This window comes from Excalfactoria chinensis, chromosome 5 (genome assembly GCF_039878825.1).
Source record: "Excalfactoria chinensis isolate bCotChi1 chromosome 5, bCotChi1.hap2, whole genome shotgun sequence".
Lineage (NCBI taxonomy): Eukaryota > Metazoa > Chordata > Aves > Galliformes > Phasianidae > Excalfactoria > Excalfactoria chinensis.
In genome coordinates this window covers 36,892,762-36,918,231 of record NC_092829.1, presented here as the reverse complement: position 1 = coordinate 36,918,231, position 25,470 = coordinate 36,892,762, and the positions used below count along the sequence as shown (strand labels likewise).

The window sequence follows — 25,470 nt, the reverse complement described above, 5'->3', positions numbered from 1 at the left end:
ATACTATGGAAAATAATTTTTAGAAGCTTAAAGAGCACAGAGCAAGAAATGTATTTGTAAGGCCACTAAAATGACTGATGTTTCTGACATGGCTCTGCAAAGCGACTGTTGGAATAAATGTCCATCAATTCTAGAAAAAGAAACTCAAACTCTAGAAACCTCTTTTTTCAGTCAAATAATTTTTCCTCTTCCATGATCACCCTGTGGCCAGTTTGCCTGTAAGAAGCCTCAGGCACTGCAGTGCCAATATTCAATTGAATTCTCTTAGTGTCTGGCATTATAATAGCTGGAGCTCTTTAAAAGATGACAAGAATGAGTTTTTACAAACATATTCCAGAGCCTAAGACCACGTATCAATGTTGGATTGCAAAAATTCTTCCTATCAAATGCCTATGTATTGCATGAAGGACAACTGGAAAACCAAGGCCAGCAACAGTGCATCAGCAAAACCATATGTGAAATACATCGTTGAAGCAAAACAAAGATCCACCTCAGCTCAGAAATTTCTGAATTGCATATATGCGCATGTGCACGTGTCAGTTTTGCATGTGTGGTTTCATTTTATTTCACTCAAAGTTTACTGTTTGAAGCAATTTTTCTTTTTAATTTATCACATTGCTACATCATAAATTGCACCATAAACTAACAACTTATAAATCCTGCATGCCAATTTACCTGCACTGTTTCATGAGCAGGTGTTTCTAGAAAAGCTTGAGCAGCCTTTGGTAAACCTAAACACAGTAGTATTCACTGGGACTGGAATTAGATTTGATAAAACCCAATCAAATTGTTGGGTTTTGTGTATGCTTAAAGAGTCAGAGTTTTACATTTTCCTTTGCTGACAGTCACCAGAAGAAATAGCCTGGGAAGGAGAACTTATTTAATCGTTTAACAATTAAGTTTTTGTGCTATTCAAACCCAACACACCTCTACGACAAGAAAGTCTCAAGATCTAGCAACAGGGATCACATAATAGTTGTAATGATGGTAAGGACAGGGAAAGTCCTTTGCTCAGTGCTTCAGCAGGATAAATTCAGATTATCCTTGTATTTTAGTAGATCAGAATTAATCCCTGCACAGCAAAGTCAAATTTTAATAGTCAACGTAACTATGTTTATTAACATTTCATTGGTAAAGTTGCCTGAGAATATGACTTATATAATAATAATGTATAATAAATAATGCCCAGCATGGGCTCATTAAAAACAAACAAACAAAAAAACCAAACTAGGCAAGCCTAGGTAATTAGAAGCAAGAAGTCTTTCAGAACATAGACAACAGAATTTTAATACAGTACAAAAGCAGCAAGATAAATGTTGCCAATGAAAACCTATGAACAGACAGAACAGAGGAGAGAATAAGAAAAAGAGAAAAGGTATTATTAGCAGTCTAAAGGAGATGTCTAAGAAATACAAGAAGATGAAACCATGCAACTGAATCAAGAAGAGCAGAGTAAGCATAGAATCTTCAAAGCATACTAAAGTACTAGGAGCCATAAAACAACTTTAGGTCTTTAATCTGTTGTTATACAAAAAATTCTGCTTACAAGATGCCTTAAACATAAAGAAACAGTATTCTATACTTGTACATTCCTTGTTTAAACATAGCTACTTGTATATATTAGAAGACAAAGCCCAGTACAACTGTGATATGAGGAAGGGAGGAAAAAAACACTGGAAACCTCTGAAATGCTAATGGCATGAATGGGAGGCAGACTTCAAGAATTCTTATTTAAGATTCAAACTCTATGAAAACAAACAAAGGACAAACAAAATCTCTTACCGTTATTACTGTTATCGTCAACTAAAATAATCTCTTTGAGCAGGTGAGCAGGAGTCCGGTCAATAGCAGAATGAATAGAGCGCAGAATCACTGAGAGGGCTTCATTAACAAATATGAATACAATGCTGACCTCTGGAAGTCTGTCAGGAAACGTAAGGTTTCTGCACCTGAAGAAAAAGGTAAACAAACAGTCATGTAAACTCTGGAAGTCACAATGTTAACAAGAATAGCTTCAGAGAAATCTACCCCTAGTCAAACAAAGGTCTTTTATAGACAGTGATCAGAAGATCCCCATGCCTGCTCACACTGATAGGCAAAAGGGAGATGAATTAGTCCTGAAAAAAACTCATATTTGAAAACAACTGAAACTATCTGCAAAGCCAAGGCATGAAATGAGCTCTCTTTCCCACTCAAGGTCCAAAACACTGAAAAATTAGCTTGCAAACCAAAGACAAACTCGTTTACATGCAGTTTCCAGCTGCAGCTGTTCACATCGTCTTTTTCTGGACAGCACAGACAGGAATAAATACTTTGCCCTTTAATCTGAAAAGTGTATTTTTGATAGCCAAGTTAATTACTTTTGTTGTTACATCTACCAGTCAAGAAATGGAGCTACTGCTTCAGCTTAAGAAAAACACAGTAAGGGACCCAGCTCCAAGGAACACTTTTGATAAAAAAAAGCTCAGACTGTATAGACAGAAGGAAAATACAGGCAGAAGGGAGAAAAAAAAAAAAAAAAGGAGGGGGGGGGAGAAATAGTACAAGGATACAAAACTTATCTGCAAGCTCTGCCAGGAAGTTTAAGCAGAAGCATGACTTCTCCTTACCATTTTCCTGCATTTATTTATTCTTACAATAAATACATATTTTGACCAAACAGTCATGCTTGAATATGACTCCTTACCTCAATTTTACATTCAGTTAGAAGAAGTAACTTTTTTCATTTATTTTTTAATATCTGTAGAATTAATGAATAAAGACAATTATCACATGGGCATTCTTTGTCACTCTCCAGACATTAAAGAAAACCAAAACTCATTCAAGATTATTAATTTATATGTATGTTTTTAAAGCTTTTAGAAAGAGTTAGTGCCCAGGACATATGACATCCAATACTATGGATATACATGCAATATTCAAAATTCAGCAGGCCAATTGATCCATTTTCTCTGTTGTAATTTCAATTTGATGGAAATCCCAGTAGAGAAGTCCTTACATGTCTTAGGTAGTTTTCCCTTTGTCACTGGGTGAAAGAATTGCTTCTTGTGCTGGTACCAGGTACCACTGAGATCTCCCCCAGTCTTCTCTAGGCTAAATAGTACCATCTTCATATCAGTACATGAAGTTTCGCCTTTTGACATATGAGGTTTCAAATCTTCTCAAGAACAGATGGTTTTCCACACCTGTCTCCTGTACTCTAGAGTGAGTATTTTAACCTCTGAAATAATTCATTAGAAGAATATCAGCTTCTAAGGCAAACAGACTCTTAAAGCACTGCTTAAAACCCGTCTAGATGACTGAGAAGGGAAAACAGGCACAATTCAACTCAGGTTCAGCACTGTCAAAACTGAAAGAATCCTCAACTGTGAATTTTATGTGCCACAACAGGTAAGCAGCAGGTGAAAACAGGATTTTCAAGGTGTATATTTCAAGTTCAAAGTTGCAAAAGGTCCCCATAACTACAATCCCATCATGATTTTTAAATGCTAAATCTCATAATTTCCAGGAGATACTAAATCCTATTGCAGATCCAGATAACCAAAGAACAGATCTGTTTGTGCATTAGTATTTGCATGCAATTCTGTATGAACAAAAGAAATTGCTCCATAAACTAGTGTTTACACATAACTAGATAGTGTTACTTTGCACTTGTTGTCTCTTACAAGTAAATCAGATGCACAAATCAGCATGGACATAAAGAGATTGACAAAATAACTAACAAAACTGTAGTCCCCGTTACAAGTTCATGAAACTTTCAGATTTATGTCTGATGTAACAACTTAAATTTCATCCAAGTTTTGAAATTTAAGATTCAAAAGGAGGGCAGTATGAACTAAAATGTCACCTAATAGGCAATTAAAAAAAAAAAATAAAAAAATCTGGAAAATATTTTAAATTACAATTAGAGGATGCTAAAAAAAAAAAAAAATTACTTCCTCAAAAACTGAATTTTGTCAACAAAGCCAAGGTTGAAATACTTCAAATATACTTTCGCAAGAAAGTACAGTGACAAACTATATTTAATAAACAAGCCCTTGTTACAAAATGAAACAGAAAACAGTTGCCTTCCTATAGATTAAAGCATAAGCTGAAACGTAACAAAACTTCTTTGATCTATTTAAATGAAATTACTTGTATTATTTTTCGTATCTGCATTCATTTACATTTTTTCAAATTTAATCTTAGTGGACAGGACTTTCCTTCATCTGGCACCTTATACAAACGTCACTTGACTCCTATTCTGCCCCAGTATACACCAAAAGATACCGGCCTATGACAAAAGAGAACAAAGTTAGGCTCCCATCACAACCAACCTTTTAAAAAATGCTTTACAAATGAATTCTTATTCCATGAGGGTACATTCCTAAATTGAATTCATGTGTTTTTGTTTGTTTTTTTTGCTTTTTTTTTTCCATTCAGGCACATCTATCATCTTTACTTCCAGCCTGCACTCAACGCATGTAGAGTATTATGAAAATTGCATTCTCCATTGTTACTTTCATGACAGTAAAAATTATCTCCTTTTTTTCTTCTTGATATTATTTAAACAAATTGGAATTAAATATACCCAACTTTGTTTCAGCACAGAATGCAGAGAAATTGTACAGTTTCACAAGAGCATCCATCTTTGTGCTAAGTTTTATGAGTAATACAATTTCATACCTTGGGAATGAAAAAGAAATAGGTACAGAGAAGGGGCAGGTGTGTATGTGTATAAAACATACTCTGAATAGAGAAAAAAGGAGGAAATTGTGTGGCTCAAAATCTGGCATCCATTAAGCCCTAAGAGGTGCACAGTTGCATGGCAACCAGCAATGTACATGTTTTAATGACAGCTCTGCCTCTGACTCATCCTGAGGCCTTGAACAAGCCTCCAACCTGCCCAGGTCTCAGTCACTCGATTTTTGCAAAGTAAGGTTCACAAAGTATTGAACATACTTCAGGATGAGGATTAAGTGAATTTTAACTATAAATTTGAAATATGATTTCAAATTGCAACAAAGAGTATCATCACAATGTAGCTAAATTTACCTCTCACAACTAACCCTGCTAAATTACACTGGGCTAATAACACTAAAGTAACAGTTGTCATGGTTACCAGAAATTTAGAGAAACTCCTGGTGTTCTATTTCAAGCATAACTCTGGCAGCTGGAGGACAGCATACGTTATGAATCTTCTTTCAAATATTTGTCCATGAGAAAATTATATTCATCTTGAATACATGCATTGTAATATCGCAGTTCAGCTACGCACATTAAAATGATTTTAGCATAACTATGGAGTAAGAATAACCAAGAAATATTTCCTGTATTAATAAATTACCTGTTAGACTTTCTACAGAAAAATAAGTTTTTATGAAAAAATAAGTCTTTCCTGCAAATATTTAGAACCTCTCACTTAAGCATCACACGAGTATCACAGCCACCAACAGAATGTATTTTGAGTCTAAATCAATAAATTCTGTCATAGCTTCTCTTTTTTTCCTTTTTTCTTTTTCTTTTTTCAAAGAAGGACAGAATGAAGCATATTAAGAAAAAACGGAGGTTGAGGTCTCATTCTAAGAACCTAAGTGGGGGGATGCATTAATTCTAATTGAATACAAATTCATCAGAAACATAAGCAGTAACAAATTTATTTACTTCAAGATCTGGTATTGTTTTGTCATCAACCAAAATGACAAGGAGACGTTTAAGATATATGGGGGGGGGAGGAAATACCATTCTGGCAAAAATGAAATAAATAGACTAGAAAAATCTCTCAAAAGATTCAAATTTTGTAATATATAAGATGGAATTCTTACAATTTATTGATTTATGTTTATTCTTCATATTTCCTTTTAAATTGTTATCAGTATTTTAAGTGTTTATTAAACTATAGTAATAAAATTGGCATTGAACAACAAATAATTCTCCTTTTCTCCCAGTCATTGAGTATTACAGTGCAGTATTATGGAACTGAAGCCAGCAAAACACTAAGTTAATTTGTGTTACAAATCTAGAAAATGTTGTTTGTGATCAACACCTTTTACAGGAGAATAAAGGCAGCATTCAGTTGGGTAAGGAATTTGCATACAGCTTCCATATAACCACAAGCAAACACAGCCAACATAATTTAGGGATTGGTGACAGGTAAAACAAAATATCGGGGAACAAGGAAAGATTAGATGATATAGAAGCTGATAAAAACACGGGTGAATTCCAAGATTGTAGCAAAAGTGAGTTGTTCTTGCTCTCATAAGGATCTTACAACATTGATTTAATTGTACCTGCTTGATTCCTCACTTCTTTTATTAAAAGATACTCGTGGCAATAAGATTTTTATTGCATAATTATTTTATTTTTACCTATAGCCAATAGCTTTCTCTGAATAAAGCACTAAGAACAGCAAGCTGGGATCCTATGATCTCAATAAAACCCAATTTTTATGAACATAAAGAGAATTCTGTACACCTGTTTGGCCAAAAATTGTTAGTTTCTTATATAGTACTATGACAGGGATTATCCTGTGTACATGTAAATGTACGCCAAGTGAAGAAAAGCCATGTTATAAAATGAGAGCAAAAGTGAACATGGATTACAGCACCACATTTTCTTCCAGTTAAAGAAAAAAAAACAGGGAAGAGCAGAAACGAGTATACAGCACTAACTTGGGTTATTATAACAACTTGGAGACTCCAGCTGACTTGCTAGAGATAATAAATACTTTTACAAGAGCCACTTGGGCAGTTGCACTAAAGCAAAACCCAGAATAACAGAGGGTGGCCACTGCTATGATTCAGTGTGAAGAAAAGTAAACAGAACAACCAACAGTAGAGATGAATAAAAGACTGGAGAATGAACTAAGTATTTCACAACAATGCTGAAGAACTTGTTAATTTTAGGACTTCTATCCACAATAATCTAGTAAGAAAAGGACCAGACATTTGTACTCATTATAAAGGATTCCTTCAAAATATCAAACACCACTATTTAGATTGTCTATTACAACTATAAACAACAGAACTCTGTGTAAAACAAACACGGAGTCGCACACATCACTAACAAAGTCCAGTAAAACAATTATTTTGTGGATACATGGTGATTTAAGATCAGATGAAGCTAAAGCTTATGGGATGCAAATCCCTAGGAGCTGGCTTTTAGGGATAAACAGAGCTAACATACAAATTCTTAAATTGAACCTCACAATTAGGGAATCGCATGTTCTTCTTACATCAGCCTTAATAAAGGAAAACCTACAGGTTTATACAGATCTGATGCTGCTTTGCATGCTATCTACAGGTCTGCATGTACCACTGCAGTACTGGCAGTAGCACAGACATTTGGATAGACACACACATATAAACAGCTTTTGTCCTAAAAACACTATCCTCAATGAGCAAAGGCTTAAATTTTCTCTCTCCTGCAGATATCTTGCATATTCCATTCTGACCCCAACTCTGCTACTCCTCAAGGCTTCTACCATTTTCCCTTGCTGAACTGAGACTCAAAGCAATACAAAATAGGATTGGTGAACCTCTTGAAATAGGAAGCACTTACAAAACGATCCAAGCCTTTTTCTGCAAAGGAAACAGGGCACCTCCTCTGCTTTTTCTAGTTGCCAAACAGCACTGACTCAGCCGGGAAAAGGGCACATCTACAGCAAGCCAAATGTTGTACCACATATTTAGCAATCTCCAAGGAGGAAAAACAATCTGATCTTTAAATTCTCCCCTTCCAGTCATCACTTCTTCATACAAACACCATTTTCTACAAAGGGAAAAGATCTTTGGTTGACTGTAGTTAATACTGATTGAAAAAGTTCCCTTAGTCACTCCATATCACATGTGCTCCGCAGGAACAGAACTCTGCAGTAGAATTCCTCTACTGGGGTCCTGTTATACATTTTTATTTTTCCCCACTACTCCTTACAAAAGGAAAGAACAATGCTATCGCTGTTTTGCATTTGAGCTTCAATGCACTGCATCAGGGAACAAGAAACTTACAAGCCAACAAAGTAGAATCCTTAACTGCATCCACTCAAAGGGAGATTCAGTACGCAAGTTTGGGATCCCTAAATAACCCACCTCTTAGTAACACCTTTCTGTTTGAGTCTGTTCAACATTTCACTCGCGACAAGCTTTGTGGGTGCTGCCTGCCCTACTTAAGATAATAGAGCAGAATAGAACTATAATTAATATAGAGTATTATTCTGTTCCTGTGCTCAGTAAGGCCAATACTGCTTTCTTCAATGCTTCCAAGCTCATTAGAGTCAGCAGTTATTTGTTACTCAGACATATTATGGGCAAACAGATGGCTGTATGGGTGGTAAACAGCAGTGCCCAACCGCAGCACAAGGAAATACATGGATGCCTTGTGAGAGACAGCATCAGCAATTCTCCCCAGTGCTGCTGAGTTATGTTGATATGAGCACTGTGGACAGAATGCAGGTTACAGTTGAGTCATACAAGTATGATGTTAAAAGGAGCTACAGTAGTTCTCAGTAACAAGAGACTTTGCAGAAACACAGGCACATCATTTTGATGAGAAAACAGAGAGATCTGAGTGTTAGCTGTTATATTAAGCCCAAAGAGTGTGTCCACTGCATTTTTCCTTAAAAATTTTTGATGATTGCACCGTTCTTGAACCTATTTCCATTTTGGTATACATGTTGTATTTGGTTCCTCAGTTTGATGGTGCAGTGTGTGAAGGAGGACTTTGATGTCTTAAACCCACAGTAATTTCTTGTTAATTTTTATTCTCAGTATCCAGAATTACACACTTCTAGGTTGCCTTGTTAGAAATGAACATCAATACTAAGGAGAAAGCTGAATAAAGTTATGGTGCTCACTTCCTAGGAAATAACAAGCTAGATAATAAGATGCATAGGTCCAATTTCCCTAATCTGGGTGAATGAGAAGCTAAAACAGCACAGACATCATAACATCCAGATATCTGGGGACCTCAGGAGTATAGTGCATTTGTGCAGCCTCACATAGCTGGCACCACAGACTCAGAAAACTGCACAGACTCTTTATGCTCACTTTGTTCTACTACCCTCTTCTCCTTTCCCAATCCAAACACTCCTTTAGCGAAACTCACTTCATTTCTCTGCTACTGCTTTGTCTTTTCCTCAATATTCATTCCTTAATCATATGCTTAACTATAAATACCCAAGACTCAAAACACACACGGCTGAGAAAGTCACCAAGGTAGCTGCCTCCTCAGTTTCACCTGCTGTTTGTGCAGCTTACACTGTTGTTGGCTACTTAGTAAGTTGCTGCCACTACTGCATTTGCTCTTCCACCTGATCTCTGAAAATAAACACAGGTAGCCTGGGACAGGAAAAATACATCAGTGAAGGCTGAGACAGTGATCCTGAAAGTCACACACATGAAATACTGACCTCATGCTGCTTTTTTCTCAAAGTCATGTACAAGCATAAAGCTGCAGGCAGCAAAGAGGAGGCTGTGTGGGCTGCTCTGCTTGGATTCACAGCCCATAAGAAGCTAAGCATTTTGACATCTTTTGGTTTGTGTAGGTTTCTCAGAAATATAACCTTTTCTACTTCAGCCCCAATTAGCAAAGGTGCAGTTGGGTCTGAAATTTTGGGTACTAAAGGAACACTTGTTTGTTCTTAGCCTGCCAAATCAGTGTCATGCTCTCAGCAGATCACTTTATTCTTCCAGACTCGGAGGCCAATTAGATGAGAATTACACTAGACTCCAGTTATATTTCTGTTTTCTTACCAACAGCTGATACTTCATGTGATATGATATTAATACAGATGATAGAGCATAACTGAGCCTAGCTGTATTCGTAAGAACTTCATTTCCTTCAGCTAACTCCCTACAAGCCTTTGCTAGGATTCTTATGTCACACTGCCTATTGCAGAAGTACTGTTAAATCCAGGCGAGAGTTCCAGGAAAAGTTCTCTAAAAGCAACTGCAGCAATGCAATGATACCTGTGTTTTATTGCTTTTCAGTCAGGAAGTTGATTAACTCCATCTCCCCGCTACTTGCTCGATGCTCTCTTCAGAACAAGCAATCCTTGGTTTTCATGCTATGCTGCTTGATTCTACTATCAGTTCAAGAAAACCTTAATACGTCCATACAGACTCCAGAAGCGACAAAAGTAACCAGCTTTAAAAATAGGTGCTAGAAATCCTAACAACAGATGGTTGTGATGAAGAATACGCTCTCATGAGATAAGAGTTTTCCTGAAATAGTCATGCACGTGCTCGCACACAAATGAGACTGTCCATATCAGAACTGGGAATTCTTCTTCTCAGAAACCTTTCAAAATATCCTGTAACACAGTATTCCACAGAGCGCTTGCTATATATGCAACAGCGTACATGCTACCCGACAATGCATTTCATTTCCCTCAGTACTAGAATTTGCTACCTCTCCATATCAGATTACCCACTCCTTTTCGAACCATGATAAAGGGTAAGGGAAAAAAATCTTCCTAAGCTATCATTGCCAATCTGTCATTTTGTATGCACGTGCCTATAAACATATGCAACATCTAGCATGTTTTTGGCAGATAGCTAAATAAGAATTAAGATTTTCACCTAAATGAGGATCATGATTCATTTTAAACTGGAATTTCTTTTGAAATCCCAATCCAAATTTATTTCAGATGAAGCAACTTTTCACTTCTGTCTTTTTTTTTTTAACATCCACAATTATAAGAAGTACAGACTGAAATCATTCAGAAGAGTCAGTTCTATAGAGAAATAAGGACACACTTCTGTCACTGGTATCTTGTTAGTTACAGAAGATTTATATTTCCTCTAAATCAGCTTACAATTAAAAAATAAAAAGAAACTGTCCTTTCAGACAATAAGAAATTTCTTAAATAAAAATATAAATATTATCGCGTTGACCTTCTTTTCCTTAAGGTTGCTATTTCAGCAAATTTATTACACATATTTCTAAAATGTGATACACCATTACATATAGTAATGCATAATACATATATACAATACATATGTATTTAAAATTATGGAACTGTTGCCTCAAATGGTTTTCCTATCTTTTCATTTATATCATTTGATTTATGGTAAAATATAATGCTTATTGCTTCAGTTATCAAAACATTTGCTTAGAAGAAGTTAATGAGATCACATTTCGATTGCGTTTGGGATTGACTTCCCCACTTCCCCATCCCCAGAGCTGCTATGTCTGCTGAAAGGAAAAGATATCACTGAAAAACAGTAGTGTTAACTGTCTCTGAATGGTTCCACCACAGCAAGACTCAAAATGCATTAAAAGGAAGGCTGTCCATTCACATGGTCCCATTCATCTTACCTAAACATTCCAAAATAATAGTGGATGTATTCATTTTGCCTTACATGAACGCTTCCTAATAGAAGTGGTGTTGAGTGAAAGAAGCTGGAAGTTCCACAGTCTGGTACACACTGTTTGTCTAAAACGCAAAGTGCACCACTAGAGCTCACCAGTCTCATTTGCTTTCAGGTTTTTATGAGACAGTGCCAGGCTAACAGAGTGGAACTCCAGGACCTACAGTGCTCAGGTTATCTATGACACTTACCCATTAGGTCTGAGGTCAGGCAGGCGCCTGTCCAGTGGCAGGCGATCACTCAGGTACGCATTGTAGCCGTAATACTGGAACTGTTTAAGTGCAATACGTCTGTTTTCAGGACTGAGATCCTGGCCCCAGTGAGCAAAGAGAGATGAATCAGTGAACGCCTCAGCAGGATTTTCTTCCTGTTTCGGTGGAGCTTCTACAACAGACAAAAAGAAACAATTTTAGACTTACATTCTAAGAGGCTCCAGGGCACATTAATTTAAAAAGGTATAACTTTAGGATGAGCACCAGACAAAACAGCAAATGCTCCCAGCTTATTGCAGTCTATAAAGTCTTCACAAAACACATCCTCACATGCTACTTGTGTCAGTATAACTATTAGTACCTGAGGCTTAAAATATAAAAATTCAAAGTATAGTTCTGTTAAAACCAATTCTTTCTCATCACAACAAAACTGAAGGGCAGGGCTGACAACTCCAGATGAAATTTCAAAGAAGATTCTCATCAGAAAATAAGTAAAAAAATAATGTACATACATATGCAAAGATGAACAAAGATTACCATGCAAGGAAAAGGATGAAATTTTGAAGGGGACATGGAAAGACAGTCCATACAGGATAGACAACACTACATAACTGCATAAGAGGTCTGTTCATAGCGACTAGTAGCACCATCATCTCATCTACCCAGATAGCCCTTCACTCTTTATTCAGGTGACCATGCAATCAGCCTAGAGAACCACTTGTCTCTGTAAACACTTTATTATATACAGTACACTGTTAAAGGAAAATCAAATGCCTTACCTGGCTCTGATCTGTCATCACAGATACCCGGCTTACAAAATAAAAATGTCATTTTCTAAAAGTCCCTATTATGAGTAGTCTCTATAGTCACTAACAACTACCCAACTAAATAAAAACTCTCATTTCACAAGTACTGCATTCAGAAACCACAACTCATTAGTACTGATCACACAAACTTAAGAAAATAAAAGTAAATATTCAGGTAATTATCAGTATTCCAACAGGCAAAAACTTCACTGTTGACAGCCAGGACAGCATCATCCTCCACACCCACAGACTCCTACAGAGCTGACAGCTGGCTTAAGCTAGCTACACAGCAACATTTAAAGAAAACAGTTTGTGTAGTAACAGTACATACCACTATTACAGTGACTCTCCAAGTATGCCAAGAACCACGTTGTTTGAACTCTTACTAAAGGGAACCCAAAACACAAAAACAAATTGAGCTTAAGTTGTTTGATTCATTCAAGATGTTTGTTATTTTCCTCTGACAGTACTGACAGGAAACCAATGACACTTGCATTAGATTCCAACCTTTGTAAATTTGTACTGCTTATTTACACAACAAAGTACTGCCTTATAGCCTGAATCCTGGTATCTACTTCACTTCTTCAAAGACATGCTAAATCCTCTGTCAAATGAGGCAAGCGCTGCTGCCACACAGATAAATGTCACAGAGTAGAGATTTTACAAGTCTGCAAAGTAGCAAAGTACATTTAAAAAAAAAAAAAAAAAAAAAAAAAAAAAAAAAAAAAAAAAAACACCTCGGTAAATTCAGATCACTTTTGGAAGATCCTAACTTAAGAAAGGCAGAAGAGTTTTAAATGCCAGTCCAAAAATCATAGAGAGAACTCCAGTTTTACTCACTGCTATCTGTTGACTACTAAGTGACCTCCACAAAAAAAAAGCTTGAATTTACACAAGTAATCTTACAAACTATCTTCACATCATAAGAGATATACTTAGACTGGGTGCAATCAGTAGAAATCGATGTTGTTCTCCATTTTTTACGAGCACATACACACACGCTAGTCAAGAAAACGTGCTACGCAAGCATTTAACTCAGGTTAACCACATACCTTATTGGAACATAGTCTTCACAGCAAATGGCATTCAAGATACAATCACACTTAAAGATTTACAGTCCCACAAATGCTACTAAATATAAATTCTACTTAATGAGCTTTTCCAAAAGTTAAGTGGGATGAATAACCTGGGGTTTTGGGATGCTGATATTGGTACAGAAAAATAACACTGATTTGAAAAGGAATTCAGGAAACAAACTGGGTACAGAAAAATCTAATGAGGTATAAGAGGGCCAAGTGCAATGGCTGAGATGATCACAGATGTGAGTACAGACTGGGAGAAGTACACATTGAATAGTCCCTTCTGCTTATGAAAGGCTAGCAAATTAATACCTCCACAAATTCCCTGGTAATTATTTCACATCTGTTAAAAGATTAAGGTACTAAAGCATTCATTTATTCTAGTGTCCACACAGAATTAATGCATTCAGGGCAGAAAAGTGCACTGACAGAATTGCGAGAAGGGCTTTTCAAGACCAGGAAGTGATAGGAACAGTCTCTCCCCTGCCAAGAAGCCCATTCTGAGGTCAGCACCCTTTTCTCTCCTTCCATTGCTTCCAGCACTGACAGGAAAAGTGGTATTAATCTGGATTTCTCCAAATCAAGCATGTTTTTCTGAAGGCTTTAACTTTTATATCAATGGCAGATGACCGGCTGATATTGGGTCTGCCACTTCACAACCACATGTAGGTGCCCCAAAAGAGGTCTGAATAAAAAAATAAGTGCTCGCTGGAAGAACAGTACACACCTATGCACTTGTAACTGCATACAAGGACAATTTTCCAAGCATGGACATCCATCTTGGGAATCGCTATACTCACTGAATTATTTTCAGACAGGCATCTGTTGCATTTTATCTGCAAGTTCTGTGGCCATGAGCATTTCCTCAAGTAACATATGAATCTCTTGTTGTTTTCTGATTGATAAAGTGGTCAGTAAAATCTAGGTTGTATCTGTAAGACTAAGATTTTCAAGCAATTGGAATCCATAGATGCTGTTTTACAGGGACCAAAAAGAAACACTCAACAAAACTTGAAATTAAAACTTCAAACAGTGGAATTAAACGTGCATTTCTGATGACAAAGCCTTTCTTTTCTTTGACTGAAAACTCCTGGGGATGTGCGTTTGTTTGATCAGTGTACAACAAGAAATAAAAACAATTACTATAAGACCACTAGCTGCCTTTTGACTACTCCGCTAGTGTATTTTACATCTTATTCTCCAAAAACGAAATTTGACCTGTAGTCTCCCAAGCATTTCTTACCACTTGCTTCTACAACTGCAGAATGACCATGGGGAAACTAAGGCTCAAAGGTGAGCCAGGAAGTAGTACTGCCTGAAGCAATACTAAGGTAGGCACATTTATCTGCTCAGCTATGACTAAGAAGGAAAGATCAGTCCCATTTCTCCTGTGGGAAGAAAGCTTACTATCCACAGCACATTTCTGTACGTGTTAACATGGGGGGTCTTCACTACAATGACTTTCTACATCATGCAAAGAGTGGTATACACAGAGAGAAAGCTGATATAACTCTTAGCAAACTGACACTTTGCCACTAGATTGATTTGCTTAATAGTTTACTCAGATGTCAGTTGGCTGTACACCTGGGTTGTCAGAGTATTGGTGTCATGGACAGGACACGCATCATGAGAGTGTTGTACTTCCAAATATAGTCTGAAACTTTTCTGTGTGCATCTCCTGGAGCTGCAAGACGTGATGCACTTCTGCTAAGGGCAGAAAGCAACAAGGAAGAGAGAACAAGGGTACAAGAGAACAAAAAGAACAAAGGAATGAGAGATGACTGAGGTCAGAGAATTAGAAATTACTCTGTGGTGGAGCAGATAGAGCCCCGCAGAATCAGCAGACCATGAATAAGCTCACACCAGAGCAAAGCAAACATGTAGAAAGGAAGGTGGAGTGGAAGAAAAGAGTGAAAAACAATGAGTATGCACTGAATCTGACCTCCTGTGCTACCTGTTGCCTCTTTGAAGGGATTGAGCATGACCAGCACCTGTAGCAAGGGAGCTGGAGAGGAGTCTTAAGTGATGCAAAGTCTGGAAAAAGGGGGTGGGAAAATTTAAAAAAAAAAAAAAAAAAAAAAAAAAAAAAAAAAAAAGAGGCTTTCTCCAAGTGTTTTAAGTTGTTGTGGTCTTTGCTTCCCAATATCAAAGTCAGTAACTATACATTCACATTTACTGGCAATAAAATAATAGTCTCTTCAGAGGGTGTACAACCACACAACAGACAAACAGAAAACAAAATATCTATCCCTTGCTATTACCAGGGAACTGTGGACAAGCAATGTGTTAGCAGCAACAAGACAAACCTTATTCCATTAAAAGTTATGAATATAATTTACTGATCTCAGTTACTATAATACACTAGTATATTCCTTTCATTACTTCCATCTGATCCATGTTTGTTAGTTTCTCTCAACTTGTATTTCACTGTGAAACTTCTCTTAAGGCAAGTAATACAACCAGTACTCACAGTACTATATGATGATACAATCTGATAAGACAGCACAGAATTCAGAATAAGCATTCTTGCATTTACAAAGTATATTTATGTCATTGTTTGATAACAAGTAATAAAGGCATGGGATTCATTCTGCCCACCGTGAAAAAAACAATTATTTCTAGATTGCTCCAGGAAAACCACTTAACTTGCAGTAGCATTCTTAAGTTGTCAAAGGAAGGAAATGAAAATTACTGCATGTAGCAGTAACAGTAGTAGTTTTTAAGCATCTTGGCAAAATACTTAACAACCATTTGTATAATGAAATTATTTAATTGCATGTGATTTTCTTTCAGCTAACAAATGCATTCATTACTCTGAGCATCATAAACAACATCCCTAACAGCACCGATGCATCAGTTATGCAAAGACTCACCATTGACTTTCTTTGAAAGACTGTCTTCAGTTTTGTTACCAGTCTAATGTTATGTTGCATCAACATATTTCCTGAATATCTGCCCTGAGAACGTTGATCCTGCCCATTCATGCTTCTTTATCAAGATTTAAGAATGTTCAGAACTTCGATGATTGCTTCAAATTTCTGATGGCCTTAACTGATAAGTTAATATTCTACGTAATCACATTAACACCAAGAATGAAGACTAAATAGGTAAAGGATATTGATAAGCTTATCTAATTTCACTGGTAAGTAAGGCACAATTGACAGTAAAACATCTACAAGGAATAATTTTTAAAGCAACATAGCATCTAAACCTGTAATTGAACCTACAGCTGTTTGTATTATCTTCCTGTGGAAGCCTTTAACCTTTAAAATATATCAACTGTCCAAAATGCATTTGCAATTATCAACTACTTGGTTTACAGGAGAGGTCATAAAGACAATCCTGAACAATAAGAGTTGATTACATCCTAAGTCCATACACTGCATATGCTTTATTGTCCTCTATGTTGCAAAAGTCAGACCATCAATTCTTGCCAGTAATAAACTTATTTTACTCTTTATTTTTCTCTTATTTCTCTTCCTAAGTTGTACACTGCTTTGGTTTTCTCCAGTTTATGATCAGTGCTACATTGTCTCTCTGTGGTGATGTTTTCCATTATTTTAATATGATGAAAATTCATAGAGAAGTAATCTTATCAATTACTATCAATTTCTACAACCAAAAAGCTTTGAAGAACCTAGTTCAAAATAGGCAACAGAAAACAGCAAGACAAACATCCATCCCCTAAAGACAACAGCTAAGTCTAACATAACGCCACACGCTATAGCAACAACCAAGTGAATTGCCTCCATCCCAATAAGAAATTCTGAAGTTCATTAAGAAATGTTCTTTTCTTCCAACAGCATTTGGATTTCAACTTATTTTCCTAGGAAAGGTTATAACGATCCTTTCTCTGAATTGCCAACCTGTTGAAACCAGAAAAAGGCTGCCACGATCATTACAGAGATTCAAACGTGCTTTTTATTCTTCCCACTCTGTGAGTCTAGTTTTGGTTCTATTCCTCATTTGAAGACAGCAGGTCTTCTCACTGAAGTGGCAGTTTCACATCAAAGCTTTGCTGCTGTGAAGATGCTTTCCATGGTATCTGAAGTGTTTATCAAAATGCACCACATAAACATTTATCTGAATTGAATAAGTGCCAGTAGCAAGAAGGAATAGGCAGCAAATCAGCAAAAGTGCCCCATTCAACAAAAATAGCATCAGCTAAAGGCCTACAGAGAGCATCGATAATTGAGCAAAGGTACATGTGCTCAGGCACAATGGGTTGTTCACAAAAAAAAAAAAAAAAAAAGTAGTTAGAAATTATGTCAGGATTTCAGCAGAACGTTCAGCAGACTTTTGGGAAGGGAAAAAAATCACAAATGCTTTTAAGAAACAGAAGCGCCATTTTGATGAAGGTGAAGGAACTGATTTCTTACAATGTTTCAGCAGCCTTCACATCCTTGAAACAATCATGAAGCAGCAACAGCAGATCTGTGTATTAGACTGTCTCTGCTGCTACTTTGGGAACTGTGCCAGTATTTTAAGTGCAGTGGGCCTAATGGCCTTAGACTCTGGCTCCCAGCACTTGGAAAATCTATATTCAATTTCCCGCATGCACTGGCATTTCAGCTTTCTGTAGAAGGAAGGACCTTTTCATTCTTTCCTCTTCATTTGCCCTTCATCTATTAGTCAATCCATATCCTTTGGCCAGAGCCAAGACTGGCAGGTAAAGACCCCAGACTTACCGAGTCATGGAATTTTGTAGAGATTTTAAAACTGTAAAGACTTACCGATGCTTTTAAACACAGAACAAGATCTCAGTCTGGCAATTTCTGTCTTGGAAGGTTGATCCCATGTGGGTCACTGCTATAAATCCTTTAACAGATTAATACAACTCTGAAATAAAAACTTAACCTCCTTGTATTCATGGCACAAGGAAACCCTGACAGGTAATTGCAGAAGCAACTCAAGGAAATGCATGGAGAAAGGCATACATAGAGAAAAAGTTGCAGTAACAGAGCTTCCCTCAGAAAGGTTATTTTGTGTCAGCTCTCCCCTTCAAAAAACACAATGCTACTGACAAGGTGTCAACATTAATACCATTTTTGTGCAGAAAAGTGAATTTTAGTGTTTCAAATATTCAAGTTAAGTCTTTTTGTCAGAATCTAGCTTTGTTCCCAATGAACTGATCTTAATGGAAGGGCATCTAAGGAAAAAAACATGAAATATCCAAGTAGGTTAAATTCTGCTACCGCTTCTTACAGCTCAGTAAGCCACACTGAGGCTGTCAGGATTCCTCAAGAAGTCCTCAAGTCTGCCAGTGTCTGTCCATACAGAGTATGAGCAGCACAGCCCTAATTTAAACCAAAACAAACGAGTAAACAGACAAAATACAGAAGCACCCTGTGAGGATTCAGCTCAAGCTCTAATCTTAACATATTCCAGCACACTGTAGTTAGTGCCAACAGTGGACAGATGGAAAATAAAGCAACAAAAACCAGGAGATTCTTTCCTATGAACTTGTAAAGAAGCCACAATAATACTATGTAGAACACAACCACGACGAAGCTTAAAAGATTTTAAAAATAAATGTTAAATGACAGCACGCATGTCATGGGTGCAGGTAGATTTTAGGATAACCTATGACAGTGAGACTGAATTTTTATCACAGCCTTTCACCTCATACGGGCTGATTTTTAGCATGTAACTAAAAAGGTAATGAACATCCACATGCTCACAGCAGCTAAGTTCCTGGAGGAAAAAAAAACAAACGCCCTAAAGTCATAAGAGATTTCCTTTTGCACTAGTGAGAACAAAAGACCCTCTGTTTTGCTTTTGGTTTTCAGTCCCTAACAGAGGACTCATAAAATCTACCCGCTCAAGGTGGTTATACTGTCTGCAGCCCTCCTTGTAATTTAACACATTCCAAGATGTCAGAAGTAGATCACTGATTTCAAATTACTTGCAGAAGAAAAATCAAAGCAAGGAGATGTAAAATTTAAAATCAACAACACTGAAAGTTAACTAAAAAGCATGACTATATGAAGACTGCATTACATCACATAGCTGGAAAGCCAACCTCCTGCTTCTGCATGGTTTTGGATTATATTCTTCTTGCCTACATTCTTTCTAAAAACAGATTTTGAGTTCTCCTACCAGCAGCAGACCAATGTGGCATAGTTTGAAGACACAGCACTCACAGGATATGATGTAGAATCTTTCACAATGTCATACAACCAAATTGCAAATAAATTCCAAGAAATAATGAATCTGAAGCAGAAAAAGTGTACAGGTATCTTAGTCTATGTAATTCTATTCTTACAATAAGATTTGTATTAGAAACTTCAATGACTTGATCTTTATTTCTTAAGCAATACTTAATATACATTCTGGGGTATCAAATTAATCACTGAATGTGGAAAACCTGAGCACAATTGGGGCCAGAACTCTGCAAACAGCATTATTACACCTACAGATTTAATAGCTTGTGCTGATTCCTAGAGACGGGGCAGCCAGACTGCAAGGCCCTTCTTCCCTAATGAGACAAAAGGCAAAAAGTTTGTGCTCAAAATCTATGTTTCTAATGGTGATGGAGCTTAGACAAACTAATGAAAATCACTTGAAGACTAATAAAATCATAAGATAATAACCAATTTAAAAAGGAATTTGGCACACTAGAAACAAGCAAACAGAAACATATCCCACTGAGAGTTTAATAGTAGTAATAGAAGTAGTTATTAATGACATTCATAATCTGCCTTAACAAAAAGCAGTATCTGTCCCTTAGCTTACACATAGCTATTTTTAATGTTAACTTGAATTCTTCTATCCACAGACTGTAAGGAGAGTAACCCGGAATGCATTTTCAACTTTGGGTCTATTTTTTTCCCCTCTCTAACTTGCATAAACTATAGTGTGCAGGAGTCCACCACACAAATAGAAAACAGAAGTTTGCTTTTCCAATCACAGCTCCCAATCTGCTATCATAATAAAACAAAGGATCTCTGAATGAGACAGGTTTCTCAGAAATGTAGGACCCAGTGCAGAAAAATGTCAGAAGGCAGACCACACGTTAAAGATAAGTGATGAAGATGTCAGGCTGCAAACAGCAGGTAGCTTTCACATTTTGACAACTTGGACGTTTGCCTTTTAGTACAAAAGCTCTGTATGCGCTATCTAATACATATGAGTGCTTACCCAGAGAGAGCAGATGTTACCATGGAGAAATTAGATTTCTCTTGACTTGCCCATCTTCGTTAACCCAACAGTTCCTAAAAAGTTACTGTACAAGAGTTACCTTACGTTGGGAGAAAGACACTTGAAGATGACTGTCAAAATGTACTAACCACTAGAGGTCAGTGTAAGGATCAAGAAAACCTAGCTTTTAAAGAGAAACTCGAAGCCTTTAAGACAAAAGAACTGTTAAAGAGCCCTCAGAACTGTAAGTAACAAACTTCTAAACTCTTAATTATGCAGGAAATTTCATTACAGTGGTTATTTCCTAAGGGTAAGAAAACATACAGGAGAAAAACAAAACCATCATGATGTTGCCAAGAAAACACTACACTGTATGTGTACAAACAAATACTACTTTAAAGGGGAAAAGGCTCTATATTCCTCCTGTATACACTAGAATTCACCCGTTCTGACCTGAAAACACTGCAAATCCTACGTTGTTGTTCCCACTAGCTAACTCCTCACCACTAGTGCCCTCTAGATGTAATTTTGTCATGAAATATGGGCTACAGGGTGAATCAGGCTAGACAGACCCTGTATGTTTATGGTAAAGTTAACAGTTGTAAAACCCTGGGAAACCTGAAAATAGTGCATACATCTTTAACACTGCAAAAAAGATTATCAATGAAAATACACATTCTGCAGTAAAAATCAATTTCCTCTGATAATGCTTACCAGAATACATACACCTAACATGCACCTGTGCTATATTTTTAAGGAATTCTGCATCTCTTCGTTACTTTCATAGACAAAACTTCTGTCAGAAGTTGATCAAACCACTTCCAAGCTTATGCTTACTATACAGTTATACAGAATCACAGAATTGTAGGGGTTGGAAGGGACCTCTAGAGATCGAGTCCAACCCTCCTGCCAAAGCAGGCTCCATACACCATGTCACACAGGTAGGCATCCAGGAGGGTCTTGAATATCTCCAGAGTAGGAGACTCCAGTGCTCCATCACCCTCACTGTAAAGAAGTTCTTGAGCACATTAGTGTGGAACTTCCTATGCTGAAGTTTCAGCCCATTTCCCCTAGTCTTGTCCCCATGCACCACTGAAAAGAGACCAGCATCGCCACTATGGCTCCCACACCTCAGGTATTTATAAACCTGGATCAAATCCCCTCTCAGCCTTCTTTTCTCAAGGCTAAACAGACCCAGTTCCCTAAGTCTCTCCTCATAGGGGAGATGCTCCAGGCCCTTCACCATCTTTGTGGCCCTCCGCTGGACTCTTTGTACAATACAATTGTACAGGTATACAATTATACAGTCAATAAGTAAACAGAGGTTAAACAGATGTTTCATATGAAAGACTATCATGATAGAAAGATAATCTATGATAAATGAAAAATGCTCACCAAAACTGAAGGGTCGCAGTAAACTCCACAAAAGAATAATCTCCAGAGAAAGGAGAGATCCTGCCTTAATGCCAGACCTTAAATGAAATTTGGGAGAGGTGTAGCCAAGCTTTTGGTAGCACAGCTGAATTACCTTCACCTGTGTTTCCACAGCCTACTCACTGCTTGATCAGAAGGCACCCCTGCTAGTACATTTCGAATATTTTTTGTTTTTTGGGTTACAATAGAATGGAGTTCCAAGGAGTCCATTCTAAGTGGCTCATCTAAAACAGTTTTAGTGATTTTCTTTCTTGTTCAACCAGGTCCATTGTTTCAGAGACACAGTTGTTATCCATTGAAATATTACAGACCTGGGCCACTGGGGAATGCAAGGGTGGTCTTTTCCCTGTTAATACACTAAGTTCTTGTTCTAGTTTTTCAATACTGTTTTTCAAAAATTGATTTTCATTTTCCCATCTGTCAGTTCTGGTTTCTGCCTGATTTAAGGCATTTAACAGTGGCCATATCATTGTAGAGGCAGCTAACTGCCATTCTTTCATAGGAAAAATGTCCTTATTTAATCCTTGAAAATATTCCATCACATAGAATGGGGAAATAATCTGCATAACTCGCAGGGGACCCCACTTCTCAACTACAGTGGCCAATTGATAATAGGGAGAACTCATAAACCCTGGGATCTGCTGAGGAATCATTTTGTCTAAGGAGATGATATTCTCCCCCCAACCCATTTATAAATACCCCACAAAAAAGACATTATTTTTGTTTCACCTGCCTCACCAAATGTACAGTTATACAGTCAATAAGTAAACAGAGGTTTCATGTTAAAGATAATAGTGATAGAAAGATAATCTATGAAAAATGGAAAATGCTCACCAGTGATGAAGGTTCGTAGTAAAGTCCACACAGGTGCAATCCTTAAATGAGATCTGGAGAGGTGGAGCCAAGCTCCACACCTTCTGCTTTCCAATAGCACAGCTGAATCACCTTCACCTGTGCTCCCACAGCTGACTCATTGCTTGCCTCAGGTGGTTAATCAGAGGTTCAGGCTGTGATCAACAGTTTTGCATGCACTTACACACTAGTTTGCCATTAGTTAGGTTGGTTACATGGTATATTTCTTCCAGGTAAGAGCAGGAGATGAGAGCAATTTGCACATGAGAGACCAGTTTGCAATCAAGAAACAGACAAGGACAAGAAGCAGAGACTGCTGAGAAACAATATTCAGTAATAAAATTGAATTTCTGAAAAGTGGCTTCCCTTGCTTATTACCTCTGAGAAAAACGGAAACACAGGAAGTAATTTACCGGAAGGCCTAGTTATTATGTGATAACACTAATCAATTTAACACCATTTTTATTTTTAAATGGATATAAAACACTGCATTTTATTTGAAGGTTTTGTTTGGTTTTTAATTCAGGAATTTACCTCAGTCTTACCTCACCTGATGCATAACAACACCAGCTGTGCCTTGGGGTGCACCAGGACCAGCACTGTTACTGTGTGAGGGAAAGAATTTTTCCACTTTGCTGTGGTGCGGTCTCACCTCCAACTACTGAGCGTACTTTGTGGTAGCACAATTTAGCATAGACACAAAACTAAATCAAAAGGAGGGCTACAAAGACAGTGAAGCATCTAGAGGGCAGGTTGTATAAGGAGCAGCTGAAGTCCCTTGATTTGCTTAGCCCAGTGCAGAGCAGGCTGAGGAGGGGTCTAATGGCGGCTGCAGCTCCTCACAGGGAGCGGAAGGGTAGCGCTGAGCTCTGGTCTCTGTGACAGCAACAGGGCCTGAGGGAAAAGCAGGGAACTGTTTTGGGAGTTGGGGGGTCCAGGGGTTGGACTCGATGGTCCTGGTGAGTCCCTTCCAACTCAGTATATTCCATGACTGTGAGTTGAAAATGGAGCTTGATAAGATTAATCAAGCATTCCTATGTAAGACCTGGAAGACTGGTAACTGAGTACTGGTCATTTGACTAAAACTTCAATGATTTTTGCTCAAAATGCATTCAATTTTTGCTATAGAACCCTATAGGACCCCCCAGAGAGCATGGGGGTGAGAGTTTCTGATTATCACTCCTCAGCACTCTCTGCTGTCACAGAAGACACTGGAAATGCCATCAGTGGTCCCAGTGGTATGACTGAGAAACAGATAGAGCCTTCTAACAGTCTCATTCAAAAGTGACATTACATTCTGTAGATACTTCACCTTTAGAATACACAACTATTTCTTCTAAGTTAAATGATCTCATTATCCAAGCACAGTGTCAAGGGCTGCAGTATGTATTAGAACTTTAATTCCTGTGCCATTAAAATCCTTACCTTTTTTTTCTTTGATCAGAATAAGACATGTTGGTCATGTAATGCCCTGAGCAAATTCCAACATAACAAAACCTCTACATGACAGAAGTCCTTCTGGAACTGGCATTGAACATAATTTTGTCTTTCCCAACTTGCTTTGTCATGTTCCTGTACATTGTGGAACTTCTATTTCACCATACAAAAAAAGAGCCACATTTTTTAACAACAGGTTACTTCTTTCTTAAAGGCAGAATGGCCAACAAATATAAAGATTGTTTTAAAATCAGGCTCGTTTTGCATTTAGAACTATCAAAGTTGAAATAAGAAACAATTCAGATTTATTTATTTTTTAATTACTATGCTATATTGACAGCTAAAGCTGTAAACAGAGAGGACAGCTGCCTGGGCTGGCAGATTACCTGCCTTAACCCTTTCAAAAGCAAGGAGGTGAGTTTTTCCACCAATACTCCATTGCACATGGACAGGCAACTACTGTCTCTTCCTGAGACTCTCCTCTAGTTTTCTGATGACCCCTTGTTTGGGGTCTTTCCTTTCCCCTCCTCTTTCCAACAAGCAGGAGTTTTCCAAAAAGAGAAAGAAGGAGAAGAGTGATTTTGAAGAGGAGGTGCAGGAGTAAGCCTGTGGACCTTCCAGCAGGACCTCCAGGACTGAGTAGACAGGGAAAAAAGAAAAAGTGGCAGCCATATTCAGATAGGGCAGGATAGGGAGAGGTGGACTTCCAGGCTCCAGACCCTGTGCTATCTATACCATGTTCAGTAAGTTGCTTTACACACTAGGGCAAACCAGAACATGTTCATATTTGAAAACATCTGTCCATTCCAGGAGTTAATAAGTAATGACGGTACTCATTCATTACCTTCTCCTGTCATCATTGTTGAAAAAAATACTTGAATAAACCAGGCACTTGCATACCTCAGTTCTTAACAAGTACAGAGAGATTTATAAAACAAGCCTGAAGGATATAAATATATGTAGCAACAAAAAGATAGGAAAATATAAACTCAATAAACATATATATATATAAAGCACTCTGCAAAGTGAACAAGATAAACTAAGTCCCACAGTGAGGCTTGGGGCAAGAGACCTCTTAAAGACATAGCAACATGAGCTCCAGGGAGATAAGAAGATCCAAAATGTATAATGACTGCAACTGCACATGTTCCTAAAATTAGTC

General features: G+C 37.5%; 1 protein-coding gene across 4 annotated transcripts in view; it reads right to left on the bottom strand.

The window, feature by feature from the left end:
• The window catches only part of GALNT18 (polypeptide N-acetylgalactosaminyltransferase 18), a 212,047-nt gene that overhangs the window by 76,850 nt on the left and 109,727 nt on the right, over nt 1–25,470 (bottom strand). For all 4 annotated transcript variants that reach the window (XM_072338534.1, XM_072338531.1, XM_072338532.1 and 1 more), the window contains 2 exons: nt 11,540–11,732; nt 1,783–1,949 (listed from right to left, as the gene is read on the bottom strand). In XM_072338534.1, coding sequence (XP_072194635.1) covers nt 1,783–1,949; nt 11,540–11,732 — 360 coding nt within the window. The remainder of the gene's footprint in view (nt 1–1,782; nt 1,950–11,539; nt 11,733–25,470) is intronic.